At 46.3% G+C, this 20,324-nt stretch overlaps 1 protein-coding gene across 2 annotated transcripts; it reads right to left on the reverse strand.

The window, feature by feature from the left end:
- Positions 1 to 56: 56 nt before the first annotated feature.
- On the reverse strand, positions 57 to 19,744 carry WSB2 (WD repeat and SOCS box containing 2). 2 transcript variants are annotated; one of them, XM_043901790.1, is made up of 9 exons: positions 19,587 to 19,744; positions 13,410 to 13,578; positions 7,587 to 7,831; positions 7,312 to 7,443; positions 4,607 to 4,707; positions 3,317 to 3,489; positions 2,500 to 2,610; positions 2,279 to 2,386; positions 57 to 1,684 (listed from the first exon to the last, which is right to left on the reverse strand). In XM_043901790.1, exons 1-9 carry the CDS (start codon positions 19,597 to 19,599, stop codon positions 1,522 to 1,524), a joined length of 1,215 nt encoding a protein of 404 aa, XP_043757725.1. In that variant the 5' UTR covers positions 19,600 to 19,744; the 3' UTR covers positions 57 to 1,521. The 2 variants fall into 2 exon arrangements, with proteins under 2 accessions (XP_043757725.1, XP_043757724.1); XM_043901789.1 differs by lacking the exon at positions 19,587 to 19,744 and adding an exon at positions 19,237 to 19,495 and having other exon boundaries at positions 713 to 1,684.
- Between the last annotated feature and the right edge of the window lie 580 nt (positions 19,745 to 20,324).

The following is a 20,324-nucleotide window of genomic DNA, read 5'->3' on the forward strand; positions in this document are numbered from 1 at the left end:
GAGGCGGTTCTTTATAAAGGTGTCTAATTCTTATACTGTCAAAAGGGAGAAGTTGGTTACACCCATCACTCAGGTGGGCCTTGTCTGAAGCTAATGGCCTAGGGGTGGGGGTGGAGGATTGTCTCAAGGAAGCTGCCCAGGGCCTCTCAGACCACACTGTATGTAATATTTCAAGATGAACACGAAATCTAAATGTTGCCCCATCTATTCCCAGCTGCTTTGTACTCATTTGTTTTAAAAGGTGATTTTTTTTTCCTTAATGGAAAAAATGAAACAGCGAGCCAAAAGCTTTATACCTTTTTTCCTTCAATGAAAGCCTCTCATCTTGAAAACAAATGTTTTTCTTGCAGCAACAAAGGCAGCAGAGGAGAGGCTCCTCTACCTTTTCAACACGTTTTTTCATAATATACAGGCCTCCACAAAGCACCTAGTAAGAAAGCCAAAGATGTTGCATTTCTTTTAAAATAATTTAAAATATATTAAATTTTCCAAAGGCAGATTTTGTTTGAATGAGGTGTCTTGATTAGATAACTCTACACCGCTGAAGGAGAACAATACTTTTAAGGAGCTAGTTGTGTTTAGGGGCAGAGTTGAGACTGGCTGAGTCCAATGAGTTGAAGCAGTCAAGTCAGATCTCGTACAGAAGAAAATCAGCTGAAATGATGACAACACCAATTCTTCACACAATTAAGAAGAGACATCTTCACAACTGTTGGAATTGAGTACTATGGTTTTTAGATACCACTGAAAAACACACAGCTGTACCTTAACATCTGTTGAGGAAATACAAATAAATATGCTAACTGCAAACAACTGACAGATAACTCAGTAGCCACTGGAACAGTCATGCATTTGAGGAATACGTTCTGTATAACCTGACATACAAATTTGTCGCCTCTGGCACATGCACACCATTATTTTAAAAAAAAAAGCCAAGTCTAGTGTCTATCAGGAGCACGGCCTCTTGAGTCACCTGGACTTGAGCTGAGGAATGCCTCCCACCAGACATCTCTACGACACCTGTCCTGCGGGCCACAGGGGAGCGGGGGCAAGGAAAGCCCTTGCTCACACCAGAGCCGCTCTGACCAGCAGGACCGAACTTCACCAAGGCCTCTTCTGCATCTGGATCAGTGACAGACACTTAGCAGAAGCCACACTCCAGTCAAGGGAGTGGGAACTTCCCTGCTGCCACAGAGGCGTGAGGCCCAGGCGCTCCTCTCAGTGAAACAACTCCTTAACTGCACTTGGAATCAAAATGACCAGAGGGCCCAGCGCGGCTGTGCGTACGTAGGGAAAGGTCAGGCTCCATCACTGTCCCTCTTCTATGACTGACACTCGTGTGTCCTGGGGAAGAGACCCCGGCGGCCCCACTGGAATCTGGCTTTGCTACATTCTGTTCACAGCTTCCCAAAGAGAAATTGTATTTCAACCCAAGGCCAGATGTTTGGCCCATTATTCCACCTACTCCTTTGTCGGGAAGATTTATCCTGCTACGAAGAACACAAGACTACGGAGACTGGCTTAGAAAGTCCTGTACGTGAGGAACTCTTTCATTTTCTTGGGGATTGGCAGTGCTAGCACTTGGTATGTTGTGAGGAAACTTCGAAGGGCTTTCCGGCATAAGTGCTTCAGTGATGACAGGACCCGAGGAGCCGTCCAGAACTGGACGTGGCCATCCCTTGTCCTGAAATGAGACGAAAGACAGGCCTAGGAAATGTCTTTTCACTGTGATAGTTATTAATGTTTCTACTGACTTGCACTGGCAGGAGACTGCAGAGAACGAAATGCAACCTGGACCTTGGAAATACATGTAGAGGCTGTGGTGCTGAATAATTAAGGCTGCTGAGAGTATTACGAGAACTCTAGACACCTTTGATTCCAAAGTGCTATCTCTGGGAGTGCAGGCCTTTATAAATCATACTATGATTTCAAATGTAATGGGGCAGTGCCACTTACTGAATTATAGATGTTCCCTGTAAGGTGGTCTCTGCCCAAAATGGTTTCCCATATAAATTCTGCATCATCTTAATTTGTTTCCTTGCAGACTTGGCCTCTTAGGTAGCATGAATTGTAGATCTTTCATTATATTTAGGTTAAATATTAAAAGTGAATGATAAACTATACTGGTAAAAGTGAGTATTAGAATTTTATGTAATTTCAGATTTCCTTAAAGCCTTCCTCATAGGCAAGAAAATTCTAGATGCTTTATTTCCTTAAAAAGCTACAAGGAATACTCAGCAGAAATCGCTACCCATCTGTTCAGCTAACAGATACATACCCTGTGGCAATAACTCCACCATGTGGAAAAAATGTGCAGCAAAGACCATTGGTCATAGGAGCAAACGCAATCGGAGTCTTCAATTCCAGGGCCCAGATCCTGAGGAGCCTGGAGGAGAATGGGACGCATCAGTAGGCCTGAGGTCAGACCCCGAAGGTGATGGTACAAGTCCTTTCAAGCACTTGGCTCTGAGGCTGTGTAAAGAGGTTTCTCTTCATTACCTGTCATCTGCCACCGTGGCGAGGTACAAGCCTTCGGGGGAGAAGCACACAGATCTCAGGGAGCTGATGTGGACATCACTGTCATCCATTGGGGGGTTGAGCTGGGTGTGGCTGAGGAGAAGGACACAGGACAGTAGGTGGGCCTGGAGTTTCGGCCACCCTCCACCCTTCAGTGTTCATCCCCAGGCAGGAGGCCAAACTGCCTTGGCCACAAAGAGGTTCTAGACATGTCTTAGACCCTGTGTGAAAAACCTGGGGATCTGCAGACTGGGTAAAAGACAACTGGAAACAAGCGCATTTCATAGCCCCAGTGTCTCATGGAGAGGGCTGAAGAGTTACCAACACTCCCTGCGCTAATTTCCTTATGCAAAGTAGGTCAGCCCTCACTTTAATGCCCCAGTACAAACTGAAAGTCTTTTCTAGGCTAAGATACGTGATAATTATAGGACTACCTATTATTTGCTTCAGAAAACAACAGAGACAAAGGGGAAAAGGAGACCAAGTTGGTGAGAACATGAAAACTCACTTTGGAAATAACAGTTTCAATGAGAGGATCATTCTGAACCTGTTACTACAGTTATTAGTAAATGGAAAGAAAGAGTCACTGTGAGGTTTCATAACGCCGAATCCAAGCAATACAGTGAGATTCTGATCACAGGAGACTTGAAGGCACTGGGGGCTCATTTGAGAACTTCACTGACAAACACTGCTGCACACCAGTGCCTCAGAATAAGCAGGACCACACTGTGTCCTGCACCAAGATAGGTTTCTCATTGGTCACCCCACCAGGAAGCTGAAGCAGGGGAGCAGTCCTTACTGGAGTGATCGCAGCCGCTCGCCGGTGTAGGGGTCCCACATGATCACATTGGTATCATAAGAAGCCGTGACGAGCAAGGCAGAGTCGGGGGAGAAGTCACAAGACACCACGCTGCTCTGGTGGCCCTCTAGCTTCCGGATTAATGTGTAGGAACGCATGCTCCACAGAAAGACCTGTGGGAAGAGCAGGTGCCTGGTCAGACATCACTCAGGACATGACCAGTAAGGGGAAGGTACAGCCCTGCCTCTCCTGGCTCTATAGCCAGGGGAAGCCAAGCTCTCCACCCACTCGTCTACCTTTCTTCCAGAGCGTGTCATTCGGGCTTAAATAAAGTGACGGGTCTGAATTCTTGAGGTGCCTAAGCAAGGGACATGCTCAAGACGCTTACTTTAAGGGAGATCAATTGACTGACCTCAGGAAGATGGCTGCCAACCTGTGGACACACAGAAGCAGGTTCTGCTTCTGAGCTCTCTTAGCAAGTAGGGCAATGCCTGCTGAAGACCTAAGCCAGTGGCTATCTTGCCCTTTCACTTAAAACCAAAAACAGGAGTCAGAGGGGAATTCCAGGGAACCCAACAGAGCCATCTAACACCCCGCTTTGGTTTACAGGAATACAGAAATCTGCCCCAGAACTGTAGGTCTGACCTAGCTCATTACTTAAAACTTCTGAGAATCATTAAAAGAATGATTTTTTTTCTTTCCTTTAAGAAAACTCTCACTTTCAGCTAGTTCCAAACCTCAAATCAATGATTAACCTCCTGGGCTGTACCAAATAGTGGACTCTTAACTTTCCCAAGTCAGTCATAGCAACCAACAGCCTGATGCAGATACAAAACTCAAACGGTTTCCAATCTGTTCCTGGGTTTCCAGTTTTTCTTATAATAGATAGGATATCAGGACAAAGTTCAAGAAGGTTCTGTATGTTTTATGATTTGAAATGGAAATCCTAATCAGATGGATTCAGATTAGATGGTTCGAAGGAAATATGGATCCAAGTGTGGGTTGCAACTTTTAAAATCTTAGACTCTGAGGGGGAAAGACATTTAAAAAGCACCACTTTCCCATCTTGTGAAGGCCAACGGCCCTCCAGTAATGGAGCGGGTCCATGTCACAGTGCAAATCAGAAGGCAGGCATGCAGGAGGGGCCTCAGCAGGCAGCACGGCTCCCGCTGGGGCAGATTTGCAGGCAAGTTTCAAGGACACTAGCTCACTTACCCTCTCACACACAGGCCTCCACATCTCGTGGAACTGAAACAACACAGCTAAGATCACCCCTAGGTTGAGACTCACCGATTTCTCTCCGGCCGCGGAACATAGCATGCTGCAGTCTGGTGAGATGGAGCAGCAGTAAACCCACTGCAGGTGGCCCGATAACACCTGAATCTGTTTACCTGGCAGAGAAGTGGGAGCACGTGGTTAGCCAACTCCCAGAACCACAAAGCAGGAAGCCCAAAACCCAGTGCTGGTGGCCCCCCACCTGCTATATCCAGCGGTTCTCCAGCAGCTGAGCCCACACGCCCCCCCCCCCCTTTTTATTTTTATTTGGAAGATAGTTGCTTTATATTATTGTGTTGGTTTCTGCCATACATCACATGAATCTGCCATAGGTATATATATGTCCCCTCCCTCTTGAACCTCCCTCCCACCCCACCCCACCCCCTCTGGATTGTCACAGAGCACAGGTTTGAGCTCCCTGAGTCATTCAGAAAAGTCCCACTGGTTATCTCTTCTACGTATGGTATGTATATGTTGCCATGTTACTCTCTCCACTCATCCCACCCTCTCCTTCCCCCGCTGTGTTCACAGGTCTGTTCTCTGTATCTGCATCTTCACTGCTTCCCTGAAAATAGATTTTATCAGTACCATCTTTCTAGATTTGGGCTCCTTTTGTAATGCAGAGACATGACAAGACTTGTCATTTAAATGCCTGAAACCTATTAATGTGACATTATAATGCCCAAGGGAAATCATTATCAACTGCTTCACCAAAATCCACAAGGTCAATGGGATAAGGGCTCCTTTTATAGCAGACTATTTTTTTCAGGTCCCCCAACCACCTGGATTACTCTGAAGCATCCTCCCAAATTTGAGACCTTCAATTCTCTGTCATCCATGCTCTGTAATGGTTTCCCCCAGTCACAGGATCCCACTCTCCACACCTCGCCAGGATGAACGGATGAGCAGTGATGCAGGGTCATTAGGGCCACATGCTCTGAGGCAAACTTGGGCTTGAACCCTGGCTCCACTGTCTACTCAGCGCATTATGCTGGGACACTCATTTCACCTCTCCAGGTCTCCATTTTGGGAAAAAATCAAATACCCACCAACAGAGGAATGGATGGATAAAGGGTAGTAATCCACCTGTTAAGTCACATGAAATTAAGGAACTAGATTTTCCATGAAGTGTTTAATTAAAAAAAAAAAGCAAGATGCAAAAAAATGTAAAAAATGAGATTCCATTTTTGTGAGACAATGACCCTCAAATCCATAAACGGAAACGTGAGTGTCTGCATAGATTATGTAAGTATAGAGAAAAACATGGAAGGAAACATGGAAGGCTCTTAGCATGGGGGACAGCACCACAGGGGGGATTATGGAGGAATGTCGTTGAGGGGAGGATGGGACAGCTTAGGGGGGGAAACCCCAACAAAGGGGGGAAAATGTATATGGTCACCTACATGCATTTATGAGTTTATGTGTGAGTATATGTTGGAAATAAATTTTTTAAAGTCAGTCATGGTTTCTTTAGCTGTAACAAGAGCACCTGCCCCTGGGGAGGTGTGAGTGAATATAGCAAGGCAGGGCCGGGTTCCTAGAGACACAACTCTAGCCCCTTCTCTCCCTGAAAAGCCCTATAACTGGCCTCGGTCCCCTTCCGCTCCTCGCCTTAGGTGGTGGCAAGCTGCCTGTGGACACACATTACCAATGGTGCTGCCTCTGAGCAGGCCTCCCAGTCTGCAGGCCCACCTCGGACCACGCAACTACAAGCTCCACAGCAACGGGCAGAAAGGCCCCAGGGCTCTCTGGGTGATGAGATGCCTCCAGGTAAGGCCTCCACAAGCACCTCCTTAGTTGTCTGACAAGCTATCAGGCTTGTTTCTGAGAGAAAGGGACAGGTAAGCGGGGCTGGAACAGTCACGGCTCGGACTTCGCACTGTCAGGGGACAAGTGTGCTCTTCACAGTCCATGTTGCCACTTCCTCTTTCTCCCACCTCCCTCCACACTCATGCCCCTGCCCACGTGAGGGAGAAATATCCTGGAAATAAATTCCTCTTCCCTGCGTCACCATTCTAGCTGCAACACCAGAGATGCATGGAATTCTTCATCAGGCCACTCCTGGATACTGTTCTGCTTACAGGAGAAATGAACGTCCCGCCCAGCCCCACCCCTAGCCTGAGAGAATCCTTCTAACCTAGATTCTGTTTCTCTAACAGGAAGTACCCAACAAGGATGACTTCTCAATCGCTGGTTCCCAACCCAGGGAGACTGTGGCCCTCCATGTGGACACCAGGCAATGTCTGGAGACATTTTTGGTTGTTACCACTGAAGAAGGTGCTACTGGCATCTCACGGGTACGAGAAATATACTGCTCCACAATCAAGAACCCAAAGGTTGGCCCATAACAAAGAATTACCTAGCCCAAAGTTCAAGAGTGCCAGAGCTGAGAAAACCTATTCTATACTATATATTTTCATCAGGGGTGAAAACTGGTTCTTGATGGTCAGAAAAATCCTACCATTTTTATGTACGAAGCATAGATAAGCATTCAGCACCTTAACAGATACACAGTGTATCTCTCTATCTCTGGTATGAAAACCTCCCAGGTAGTGGGCGGCGGGAGGTGACTAGGAAAAGTGTATCTAAAAAGTCTCCTTAGAAGGCACTAATAGAAAAAGGTTGAGAAACACTGTTCTGGATAAAATGACACTGGTCAAGCAGACAGAGGGGCAAATAAAGTATTTGGGGGCTTCCAAGTCATCCCTCCACCTCCATACCATGTTTATTCAGGTCCCAGATGCGAAGAGTCTTATCCCGAGATGCAGAAACCAATATCAAACTGCCACTGGGTGTGAAGCTCAGATCTCTCACGACATCCTGGTGGCCGGAAAGATTCAAAAGCAGGAGCCCTAGCGTGAGAGAGCGGGGCACTAGGTCAGGGGGAGATGAAGCCCTGGTCCTCCGGTCACGGCCACACCCCTTGGTCAACAGGCCGTCCCTGATCAGAATGTGCGAGCCCTGGGGGCCTTGATCCCAGCCAGAAATGACCTACCTGTCTGTACCTCCCAAATCTTGATCTGCCCATCGTTGAGTCCAGTAGCAAGGATCAGGCAAGAGACGTCTGGCACCTGCGGATGGTGGCGAGCCCAGAGTTTCTTGCTGGGTGGAGAAGGCCATGGGCTGAAGGCCAAGCCCCAGACAATCTGCCCACAGTCCAGTGTCTTCTCCTTTGGGCTGCCTCGCCCTTTTGTCTCATTTTTGCTGCTTCGGCTTTTGGCTTCGAACCCTTTAGGGATGCTGGGGAAAGCAGAAGAGTTCTTAATGAATCTGAAACTGCCACCAAGTCAACCAACCTTTCACTCTGGGGTATCTAAGTCTTTGAAGTCCTAGAAACAACTTTGGTGAATTCTAGCATGACTTTTCTTCCTGTTTCTTTTTAGAATTCGTGTAACAGGGACTTCATTGGCCGTGGCTCATTCCACTTCTGACAGCCCTGCAGTGGGGTGACCTGCCTTGTGGGAGAACTAGATCACAGATGCTCCAGGGAGTCATTCTCTTCTTCAGAAAGTTCTCCTGGGTTTTGGTGCATGGAAGGAGAGAGACTCAGTGTTCCCCATGAGAAAGAGAGCATGCTGGAAGTCTGGAACTAGGACAGAACTTAGAGCCTGATTACCCATTTGCTACTCTCCTACCTCATAACACCCCTTTATCTCTAGCTTAGAAACCACCTTAGGAGCAGAAAAATAAACTCCTCTCTGGCCAACAATTTGCTTAGTACACATGATTTCCACCTTCCCTCACTTTGCTCCGATCCATGAGTGAGGCTCTTTCATTTCTTTTCTGATGACTCTTCCAGCCCAGGAACCAACCAGCAGGGCAGTCAAGGAAAGAACTCAGAGCTGTTCAGAGGTACGCTGACCTCAAAGATCTTGTAGCCCAAGCCTCGCCTTTTACCTTCTACTTATGCTGAAACACAGGCCTAGACAAGCTAAATAAGACTCTGTCCTTAAGAAACAGGGCCCTGCCCACACTCTGCCTCACATACTTCTCAAAGGAACAAGCAATTAAATTGCCCTGCAGTTCAGCCCGCAAACGCAGTTTCTGGTCGGCGGTATACTTTATCAGTGCAAGTACTCAGTCCTGCTTTTCTACCTGACTCTGACCACACTCTCGGGTTTATCAAACTGAAGGAATGGTGATGATAAAGCTGGAACTCATTTCCATGAAAAATCCTACAGTTGACATACATGCAGCTGAACCTCTTTCTGTTACATTTGTTCCCCAAAAGTTAGGTAAATCATGCTTTTGTCAATCGCATAGTTGAAATATATTAAAGAATTTTAACCAAGTTCATCTACAAAACTGGCAGCAAGAGACTGAGGCCACTGTAGGTTCTTTCAGCTCTGGAAACCCTATCATTCCACAGCAGAGGCTGGCAGGGAGTGCCCAGGTGGGCAGTCTGTTTTGCACATGAAGTCTGCTTGTTTGCCTGCATCTCATCGAGGGTCGCTGAGACCCTCCAGCAGCAGAGCTGACTTGTCCTGAAGGAGACATATGTCCCCAAAGCCAAAATATTTACTATCTGGGCCTTTAAAGAAAAAGTTTGCTGACTCCTGGCCTAAATGGCCAAATGTGCTCTGAAAACTTGTCATTCTGACAGAACACCTGAATATGACAGTGAATGTCTTTTCAATGAAGGCTGTCCAGTGCACACACGGCCCCAGACAGGCCGACACATGCACTTCAAAGACCTGCCCAGCTCTGACTTGGGAGCCCGAGTTGGCCATGCAAGAGCTCTGCAGGACAGCTTGGAACCTCCAAAGTTCCTTTTATTTCTTTTATAAAATCCTAACTTCTGTATTTGAATTAAGAGATGCATCTGTAGCTACTTTAAAGGAATTAAGGCACATTTATATATTAATTCATTTTAACATCATAAATTTAATTTTTCTAGAACAAGATATTAAAATCTCCATGCTTGGGATAGAGATAACTTTCCCAGGGTCACAAAATCACAGGCAGAATCAGAGCCAAGTCTTGGGTGTCCTAACCTACTGTCCAGCAAATGCCTTGGACTTCAGAGTCTGCAATGAATTCAAGGGGTGAGCTATGTGGAAGGTAGGGGTGGCTCGGGACCCGGGTAGACTCATTAGAACTTGAATTCATCAAAATTAAAGTGTCTGAAAATGTTACTTCTAAAAGTAGTACATTATTTCGTTAATATCAATTATTTGCTCAATCTTGAAAGCACTGTATGATTTCTTAAGCGTGTAACAATCCTAACAAGAATATAAAAGACTCAAATTTTCTCTTTTAAAGAACTTTGAAAATAACAATTATTTAAAACTATAAAAATAGCAATGGAAAATGGGGAAATTTTGGAAATGAGAAAATTATAAAAATTACCCAGATCCTAACGACAACGACAAAGATCCATCTAGTCAAAGCTATGGTTTTTCTAGTAGTCATGTATGGATGTGAGAGTTGGACTATAAAGAAAGCTGAGCACTGAGAATTGATGCCTTTGAACTGTGGTGTTGGAGAAGACTCTTGAGAGTCCCTTGTATTGCAAGGAGATCCAACCAATCCATCCTAAAGGAAATCAGCCCTAAATATTCACTGGAAGGACTGATGCTGAAGCTAAAACTCCAATACTTCGGCCACCTGATGCGAAGAACTGACTCACTGGAAAAGACCCTGATGCTGGGAAGGACTGAAGGTGGGAGAAGAAGGGGACGACAGAGGATGAGATGGCTGGATGGTATCACTGGCTTGATGGACACGACTTTGAGCAAACTCCAGGAGATGGTGAAGGACAGGGAAGCCTGGCAGGCTACAGTCTATGGGGTCACGAAGAGTAGGACACGACTGAGCGACTGAACTGAACACCACTCCAACCACAGTAAACACTGTACCATGACTTTTATTTATGTATATACATGTTTTTCAAAAACAAATTTGGGATCATACTGCAAACAGTTTCATAGCTTGCTTTTCTGGGTAAGCATTTTACTATAAATATTTCCTCAAGTTATTACTCTTCAAAATATATGGTTTTTCTCTAAAATAAGTAACATTCCATTTAACATGTTAAACAATATTCCCTTCATTATATTAAACAAAAGATACACAAAAAGGGTTAATGCTCAAATTTCTACTTTCCTTAATTAATATGGGAAAGATATATTTATGTCTAGTAATATATATATCTATTTGAATACAGGAGTGATTTTCAAGGAAATAACAGATTTTCTACTTTTTAAAAAAATTATTTTCAGACTAAATCTACATCAGACCCAAGTCTGGATACGAAGCTGAATCCCTTGCATTTAGACTGCAGGATTAATAAATAATGAATGATTTTGACATTTTCACTCAACGAGTACAGAAGGAACTGAAAATTGTGATTTAAAAAAACAAAAACAAAAGACAGGGCTTCCCTGGTGGCTCAGTGGGTAAAGAATCCCCCTGCCAATGCAGGAGACACGGGTTTGACTCCTGATCCAGTAAGATCCCACATGCTGCGCAGCAACTATTGAGCCTGTGCTCTGGAGCCCAGGCGCTGCAACTACTGAGCCCGCCGTGTGGCCACTGCTGACGCCAAAGCAGCCTAGGGCCCGTGCCCTGCAACGGGAGAAGCCACGGTGACGAGGAGCCCTCGACCTGCGACAGAGAACACCCCGCTCGCCACAACTAGAGAAAAGCTGACACAGCAATGAAGACCAAACACAACTGTAAATAAATAAACATGAAAAAAAAAGCATACACTGCAATCTTTGATGGCTACAAAAGTATCAGATGGCGATGCCATGATTTCCTTCACTGCTCTTCTCGTTACCAGATTTTAAGCTATTTCTGATTTTTAACTATCATATGGTTAATTTCATGTTGAAAAGCAGTGTATCTAATACATGACCTCCCATTTACAGCAACATGGGGGAACCTAGAGGCCGTCATACTGAGTGAAGTAAGTTAGAGAAAGACAAACAACACATTATAGCACTTACATGTAGAATCTAAAAAAAAAAAAAGGTACAAATGTTCTTATTTTACAAAACAGAAACAGAGTTGCAGATGTAGAAAATAATTTTATGGTTACGGGGAAAAAGGGGGAGGGATAAATCGGGAGATTGGAATTGACATATACACATTACTGTATATAAAACTGATAACAAATAAGGACCAACTTACAGCACAGAGAACTCTACTCAATATTCCATAATAACCTATACGGGAAAAAAACCTAAAAAAGAGTGGATAAATGTTTACGTATAACTGATTCACTTTGCTGTACAGCAGAAAGTAATACAACATTGCAGAATAACTATATGCCAATAAAAATTTTTTAAAAAACAAATAAATAGATGACCTCATTTCTGAGATTTCCTGATTGCAGGAAGAACAGTTTTAAGATTGTTGAAATGGCCTTCCTTCCAGAAAATGCACAAATGTACACCCTTCAACCCCTGCAGTGTCCAAAGTACTCATCTCAGCAAACTTGCATCAGCATTACCTATTATCAAGGCAACAAGTTTCAGACTGAACTTATGAAAAACTTTAATATGCAACTTATAAAATGCTTAAAGCAAAACGAATGAGACCTTCAAGGGCAGGGGCCATGTTTGATATATTTCAGAATTCTCAACCCTTGGCTCCTGGTCAGGCAAGGAAGATTTGCAAAAATTGCTGGCTGAATAAATAAATACAGACATAGAGTTGCCCTGGGACAAATGAAAAAAATACAGATGCTGGGCCATCTGACTGGGAGCTCAGAGCCTTCAAACACTGAGACTTGTCCAGCCAGAGAAAGAAAAGCTAGTTAATATCAGAAACAACTTGGTTGATAACAAAAAAGGCAACTAGCCAATTTTAAAATGGACCAAGGACCTGAATAGACACTTCTCCCAAAGATAGGCAAAGAGCCAGTAAGCACATGGGGGCCAGGGCGGGAGGTGGGGGTGGGGGTGGGCACACAAGATCAGCAGTCAATAGGGAAATGCAAATCAAAAGCCACAATGAGATGCCACTTAACACCCACTCGGATGGCTATGCTGCAAGTGTTGGTGAGGATGTGGAAAGTCTGGGAATCTCCAACACTTGCTGAGATTATAAAATGGTGCAACCACTCTGGAAAACTGCCTGACACACCCTCAAATGGTTAAACGTGTATGAAAACATATATCCACACAAGATACGAAAACATATCCACAAAAGAACCAGTACGGAAGTGTTCGCAGCAGCATTATTTTTAACAGCCAGAAAGTGAGAACAACCTAAATGCTCACCAGCTGAAAAACTTATAAAACAGAATGTGATGTCTCCATAAAATGTAATATCACTTGGCAATAAAGGGAAATGAAGTCACGGAGCATGCTAAAACACAGATAACCATGAAAACAGTACCCTAAGTGAAAGAAGCCAGTCAGAAGATGACATAGTGTACGATTAGATTCGTATGAAATACCTAGAATAGGCAAATCTTTAAAGACAGAAAGTAGATTAGAAGCTGGTCAGGGCTGGAGAGGAGAAGGGTATTAAAGAATGATGGGCTTCTTTTGGGGGTGACAAAAACATTCTAAGATTGGTCATGATGATGGATGCACAACTCTGTACATATACTGAAGTCACTTAATTGTACACTGTAAATGGGAAAATTATATAGTATGTAAATTATACCTCAATAAAGCTGTTAAAAAAAAACACTTGGGTCTATCAACAGAATGAGGTTTCACAGGTACAGGATGAAGGACCCTGGAAATCCCAATGATCAATTTCTGAACTGTTCAGCCACCTTCCCTCTCCTGCTCTTGGGCAGGAAGTCATTTGGGAAAGTTCCCCAGGACTTCCTCATTCCTTTGGGTGTGAAAGAACTTACAACTGCTCCTCCAGCGGCCAGGGGATCAGCTTCACAATGCAGTGTCCTTGAGACCAGGCGAACCAGGACCCATCCGGGGAGAAGGCAACGCTCCACGTTTCACAGCTAGACTTCCAATCAAATTGGTGGGGGCGCCCGGGCTTGAGTTCGGCCAGCAGCAGCGGCTCCTCTGGGGCAGGAGACAACATACTTCAAGAAGGCACCCTCACCTCACCGGAAAGGGCAGAGCCCAGCCCCCCAGCACCTGCTGACTCAGACACAGGAAAGCAGAGGTCGTCCCCTGGCAAAAAGTGACAGTCTGGATTCCCGGAGGGAGTTGTCATTTAAATGACCCTGGTCAATAACAGTAGCCACAGGCCAAATTCCAGTGGGGTTACTCAGTTCTGGCACTGCTGGTTAACCATGACTCAGAGTAACCTTTGTCAGGGTGAACCCAGTGAAGGGGGGCCTCGTTTTCCCATGAAAGCCCAAAGAGGAAGAAAGGAGGCAGGCCAGGCAAGGATCGAGCTAGAAGGTACTGATCAGGAAGCCTTCAGATGTACTTAAGTTCTCTCCCGAAAGGAATATTTGAAACGCACAGGCTTCCCCTCACTTGCCAGCATCCCTCCCATCACCAAGGCTAATACTGGCCCTGCTCACCACCTCTTGATCTGCCCTCCTCTTCCATCTCCTCTCTGTTCTGGCTTAAATCTTCATCCCATCTTGCCCAGATTTTTTCTACAAGATTCATTTTTTTTCCTGCCCCTAGGGACCCTGCTAAAGCTGAAACACACATTACACCCCAACATTTCTTTCAAATACATCCCAAGGAACCCACTTGCCTACCACTAAAGGCAACCTTCCTCCCCACCCCACTGGCCCCAGCCTCCCCTTTCCGGTCCATGCCGCGTGCCGGCCACACATGTCTCCCTGTTATGCCCCAAGTAGCTCATTCGAGTTCACACCTGGACTCATGTTCTGCTTATGAGAATCCCACCGAGATTAGCAACTGAGAAGCGTACCCAGGTCTCACACTATCAAAGCGGAAATAAGTCCTACCCTGCTTATTTCACTGCTCTCCTATAGTTATCAATTCCCTCCGCCCCAACCTCATCTCCAGCTAGGAATTTACACAGCCTCCTTCAAACACCAAGCCAATTCAATCCTTGTTTCTCAGGGTGAAGGGTGGGGGCTGGACTGGTGCTTCTTCATTGACTTGAAGGGCAGTCCCTAGTTCAACTCTATCCTCTGACAGAAGATTCTCAATGGCTGACAAAGCCTGTAAGTTCAAGGCCTTCAGAACTGATCCTTTGATTGTGATACATATGAATACAAAAGCTGGCTTCCATCCTGAATGAGGTCACTGTCTGATGAGTATGTTCCACTTGAGCAGTTTTGAGACTGACCCTTTTATAGCTGTTACCAGATAGATACTAATTTAACAGCTCCTGTTTTGTGTATTTTAGGACATATCTATGTCTTCTCATAGTTTGACCTTGTTAAAATCAGGATACGAAAAGTGATGACTTCTCATAGTTTAATAAGCAGTATTTTTTCAGAGATACATAATGGCAATACAATCCATGATATCTCAGATTCAATGAATCAGATGGTAAACATGCATATATGCATATTTTTATGTGTGCATATATATATAATATTTCCTGATGTATGCATTATAGGAATATACAGGAGTATATCTTATTTACGTGGATATATTTTGCTGAAAATTCTCTTTAAATAGAATTTTAATGAATTATATCAAGACTTCGAGGCTTTGCTATTTAAAGAAAATTTTAAAAGTTTCCTTTGTAAAGAGAATATTCATTCCCTGAGGTTCTATGTGGAAACCTAGGTTTTGAAATATCAGGTCTGTCTAAATTGGCATTTGTACAGGCCTAGGTAATTCCTCCTAGAAATCTGTGTTTTTGTATATGTGACCCTTTCATTTATACAGTTACTTGTGTAATCAAGCATACTCCTCTGAATGTGAATATTTGCATGGTAGGACATTATTTTATATTTCAAATTGAAAACAAGACTCAATGTTAAGCAGCAATGCCGTGGTGTTTTCTTTATTCTCATTATTTCTAGGTATCTTAAGGTAACAAGGCCCTACCCTGTCAACACCTCCTTCATGTAATCCAGTTCTCAGTTGGGGGCACTTCTGTCCCTTGGGGACATGTGGCAATATCTGGAAATATTTTGGTTGTCCCAACTGGGGGTGGTGGTGGTGGTGCTGCTGCTGCTGCTGCTAAGTCACTTCAGTCGTGTCCGACTCTGTGCGACCCCATAGACGGCAGCCCACCAGGCTCCCCCATCCCTGGGATTCTCCAGGCAAGAACACTGGAGTGGGTCGCCATTTCCTTCTCCAATGCACGAAAGTGAAAAGTGAAAGTGAAGTCGCTCAGTCATGTCTGACTCTTAGCGACCCCATGGACTGCAGCCTACCAGGCTCCTCCGTCCATGGGATTTTCCAGGCAAGAGTACTGACTGGAATGGGGTGCCAATGCCTTCTCTGAGGGGTGGTGCTACTAGTATCTAACGGGTGGAAGCCAGGGACGCTGCTAAACATCTTACAGCGCACAGGATGACCGCCCCCGACTCCCACAAGAAAAAAATTATTTTGCTTAAAACGTCAATGGAATGGTGTTGAGGCTGAGAAACCAGGAGTAGTCAAATACTAAACGACATTGACCTGGAGGTACATTTTTATCACCTGACTTTATTCCATCCTGGTAAGATATGCTAGTTCGCTTCCTCCAGGATATGCATGTCATCCATCCTTTCAACGCCACGCAGGCTTCACACAATATGAAAAGGGGTCATCCCTGACTTCTCTGTTTTCTTGACCTCCCAATCCAGACCCAAGAACAAGTTCTATCAAGTCTGCTCCCAAAAGACTTGGCAAATCTAACTTCCCTCCACCTCATGGCTGTTTATGCTCAACTATGTAACACCATCTCATCAGCATCAGCTCATCTATCCAACATTATCTCTAAGCAGCTTCCAACTGCTCTCCTAGCCCCCTCTCTGGCCCCCACCACCCATTCTCCTCACCTCTCAGTGATCAGTTTCGATCCATCTCAGAATAAAAACCTCACCCTAGAAGTCCTGCACACAGGCCTTTTCTCACCCCTTGGTGGTGCTCAATTAGTTCTAACCTCAGGGCCTTTACACCAGCTATTCTCTTCACCTTGGAATACGTGAAAAGAGAGAGCCCTAAGAGAGGCTCCTTAGAGAGCCCTTCTCTGATCCCAAATCAAGGTTCTTCCTAACTTCTCACTTTATCTTCTTTACAGCACAAACACCATTGTGATCATTATCTGTCACCTTCCAACTAGGACATCAATGCCACAGAGTAGGGACCTTGTATGTTTATCTCCAATGCCTAGCAGTGTTCCTGGCAGAGAGCAGGCCATCAGTAAATATTTGTGGAATAAATATACATGGTATCTCTCTATAATATACATGAAATGAAGTCCCTTAGACTGTTACGATGTCTTTGCCAAAAATTTAACATGAAATGCTTCTTAAACATAAGCCACATCCAGATTTCACACTCTATTTCTGTCATTTGGGGATTTAATCTCTTGCTATCTCAGGCTCGGGAATTCAAAGACTAAAATAAGGAGGAAAAAAAAAAATGAAGAACTATGAAGATTCTAAAAGGGAGTCTGGGCTCAAACTAAACTTGGCAGCTGGAAGAGAAAGCCATAATTAGTGCAGAACTTAAAAAAAAAAAACAACAAAACAAAAAACCCAGAGGCAAGAGGATCCAGCTTCATCTGGGATTGTACCTGCCCTGGACCTTCTTGGTGAAAAGGCCTATGGATCCAAGTTTTCTAATTAAACATTGGGATGTGTTTGGCGGAGTGGAAAGATACGTACCATGGGCCTCTTCTGTGGGAGGAGATTTGCCTGTACACAGAAACGGAAGCTATGAAGGACTCTGGCTGGCAGGAAGCTTGACGATTTATCCTGCCTTAGGGTCTTTACATTAGCCATTCCATCATCCTAGAAAACTCTGCCTGGCTGGCCCCAGATCCTTGTCCAGATTAGACCTCAGTGCTGGTGTCAATGTCGGAGAGACCTTCCTGGCCTCACTACCCAAAGTGGCCCAGTGACTTGTGTTCACTGCACTGAATTTTCCTTTTAACCATCACTCACCCATCTTCTCTTGATTGCTTGTTTTTAGGTGACTGTAGTTTCTCTCTTCCCCAGCCTCACTTCAAACTGTTCACTGCTACCAGACTGCACTGTCTCATTCAGTAGCCACTAGCCACATGTGGTTACTAACCTTCTGAAATGTGGTAAGTCCCAATTAAGACGGGTTGTTAGCTACACATGCTTTATTTTGAAGACTCAGTATAAAAACAAAAATCTAAAAATGTTTATCACGATTATATGCTGAGATGACATTTTAGATATGCTGGATTGACAAACATTTAATTTTAAGATTAAATCCACCTGTTTCACTTTTTTTTTGTTTTTTAACACCACTACTAGAACATTTCAAATTGCCTATGTGGCTTGAGATTATAGTTCTATCAGCCAGCGCCGCTCTAGAGAGTGCCTGGCATACAGTAGATACTCAATAAATATTTCAACGTATCAATGCATTCTAACCACTGCTCTGAAGATTATCTACTGTTGTCCACTGTAATCCCATCACAATGGCCTTTATTCAGTTTCAAAAGAAAATAAAACTGACCTTTTTTTTAAATTGTAGCTTGGCAGCTCTCAGTAGCTCAGCCCACACCCCAAAACACAGTCGTCAATCATTAGGAAAAAGCCAGAACTGGAAACAGATTCCTGCTAAAAAGGGAGACTAGCTCCAGATCACTGTCAGATACAAACTAAAAGGAGTCAATGGAAATGACAGCGGAAGCTAGAAAAAGATTCACATAAGATTTCAGGCAAACAGTAGAGGCCCTTTAACAAGAGTTCTATGGGTAACACACTCACTGAAAAGAAAGCCCTTATCTAGATGGGAAAGCATAGAGAGCTACCTCTACACCTGGTATTGAATGCCTGACTCCAACAAAGAAATGTCATTTCCCAAATTAAAAAGTTACACCACCCTGGGGGAATCCCCTGATTTCAACCCACCCACCCACCTGTAATCCCTATTCCATCCAAGGAGTCAGGGAAACATAAAAACACCCACAATCATAATCTTCCAGACCAGAATAAAGCTTGCACTTCACTGGAAGAATACAAAGAGGTTCTGGAACAAATTCTGAGCCCAGGCCTTGACCCCTTCAGAGAAATTTCCCCTGAGGAAACTGCCTTTAAGCAAGGGAGTATATTCAAGAGTTGGGACTCCCAGAATAAACCACAAGCCCACCCCAAGTTTCTATATTAGTGGGGTTTAGAGGCAAAGTGGTTGGAAAGATTCTGAAGCACGCGCCTTGAGGTTTGGCCTTAGCACAAGCATTCCCACTGAGACTGTATGTTCATTTGGGCTGACCCTCCAAGTGCTTCCAATATTCTCTGACTTCCACACCGTTTTCTGATACAGCTGTTAACAAGAATAGAAGCAAGTACCTCACTCATTGGTGTATCCTAACTTGTCCCCCCATGTATGTCACCATGCTCGCAGTATGGGTTTTCAAATGAAATTCCAGACCCGATTTTCATGCGCAGTCAAGTTTGAGAAGCTCCCAACAGCCAGTTAAGGCAGATACTATTATTAGCCCATTTTGCAGATACAAAAGAGACTTGTGTTAAGTGGCTTGTCCACGATCTCATAGCTTCTATGGGGCAGAGCGGACTCCCACCCAGACCTCGAGTGCGTCACCTGACACCTGGGCACCCACCCCCTCTCGGGAATCAAAACACCCACCGCTCCGAGGGCCTGGCGTCCCCGCCGTCCCAACCCGGCGGTGGCGTCCGGCCCCAGGCGCCCCCCACTGCCCCGGGGTGGGGATCTCCGCTGCGCAGAGGCCCGTAGTCCCCGGGTCCGGCCGGGAGACGGGAGAGGCTGGAGACGGGGTGGGGGCCGTTGACAGCGAAAGTGAAACAAAGCTGGGCGCCGGGCGTGCACCTCGCCGCCGGCCGACGCAGACGTCCCAGGCCCGATGCCCCATGCCACCCCACCCCCGCGGACCGTTCCCGGCCGAGCCTGCACCCCCACCCCCAGGGGAACGGGCCCTGCCCCCCCCGGCGGGGAACGGGCGCCGCGGCCCCACTCACCTCCGGCCTCCATGGAGGACGCGCGCGGCCTCGCGGCAGGCGGCGGGCGCCTCAGCCCCCCGGGCCGCCGGCCCTCATGCCGCCCCCACGCAGCCCGCCCCCACCCCGGCCCCGCCGCCGCCGCGCCCGCCGCCGCGCCCGCCGCCACCCGGAGAGGCCATCAGCTGCTTCCCGTCACATGGCGGCGGGCGCGGGCGGGGACGCGCGGGGGGCGGGGCCGGGGCGCGCAGGGGAGAAGCCTGGAGCCCGGCTGCGGGCGACGCGGGGCGGGCAGGTGGACCCTGGGGGCCGGGGGGACGCGAGGCCTGAGGGAGAGTCGGGGATGTTGGGGCAGGTGGCCTCAGGCAGGATCGAGCGCGGATGGAGGGGCAGCGGGGCTGATAAGGAGATGGGGAGGGTGGCGAGCCGAAGAACCTGGGGTTTGGAGGAGCCTGGTCCAGGGGAAAGTGGGGGCGAGGCGGCGTAAAACCCAGGGGTGGGGGTGGGGCTCGGAGGAAGACGGGGGTCGGTGCGGACAGGAAGTAATCCCGGGCGAGGGTGGTACTGAGGGGAAAACCGGCGTGGGAGGCGGGCAGGTGAGGCCCGCAGGATAAAAAGGGGGCGGTGGCGGGGTATTCGGGGAGCTGGGCTGAAAGGAAACCGGGGCCGGCGAGGGCACGGGGGTGGGAGAACCCAGGGGCAGAGGGAACGCCTGTGGTAAAGCTGGAGCCGGGCTCGGGTGGAAAAGCGGGGGCGGGG

This window comes from Cervus elaphus, chromosome 5 (assembly GCF_910594005.1).
Source record: "Cervus elaphus chromosome 5, mCerEla1.1, whole genome shotgun sequence".
NCBI lineage: Eukaryota > Metazoa > Chordata > Mammalia > Artiodactyla > Cervidae > Cervus > Cervus elaphus.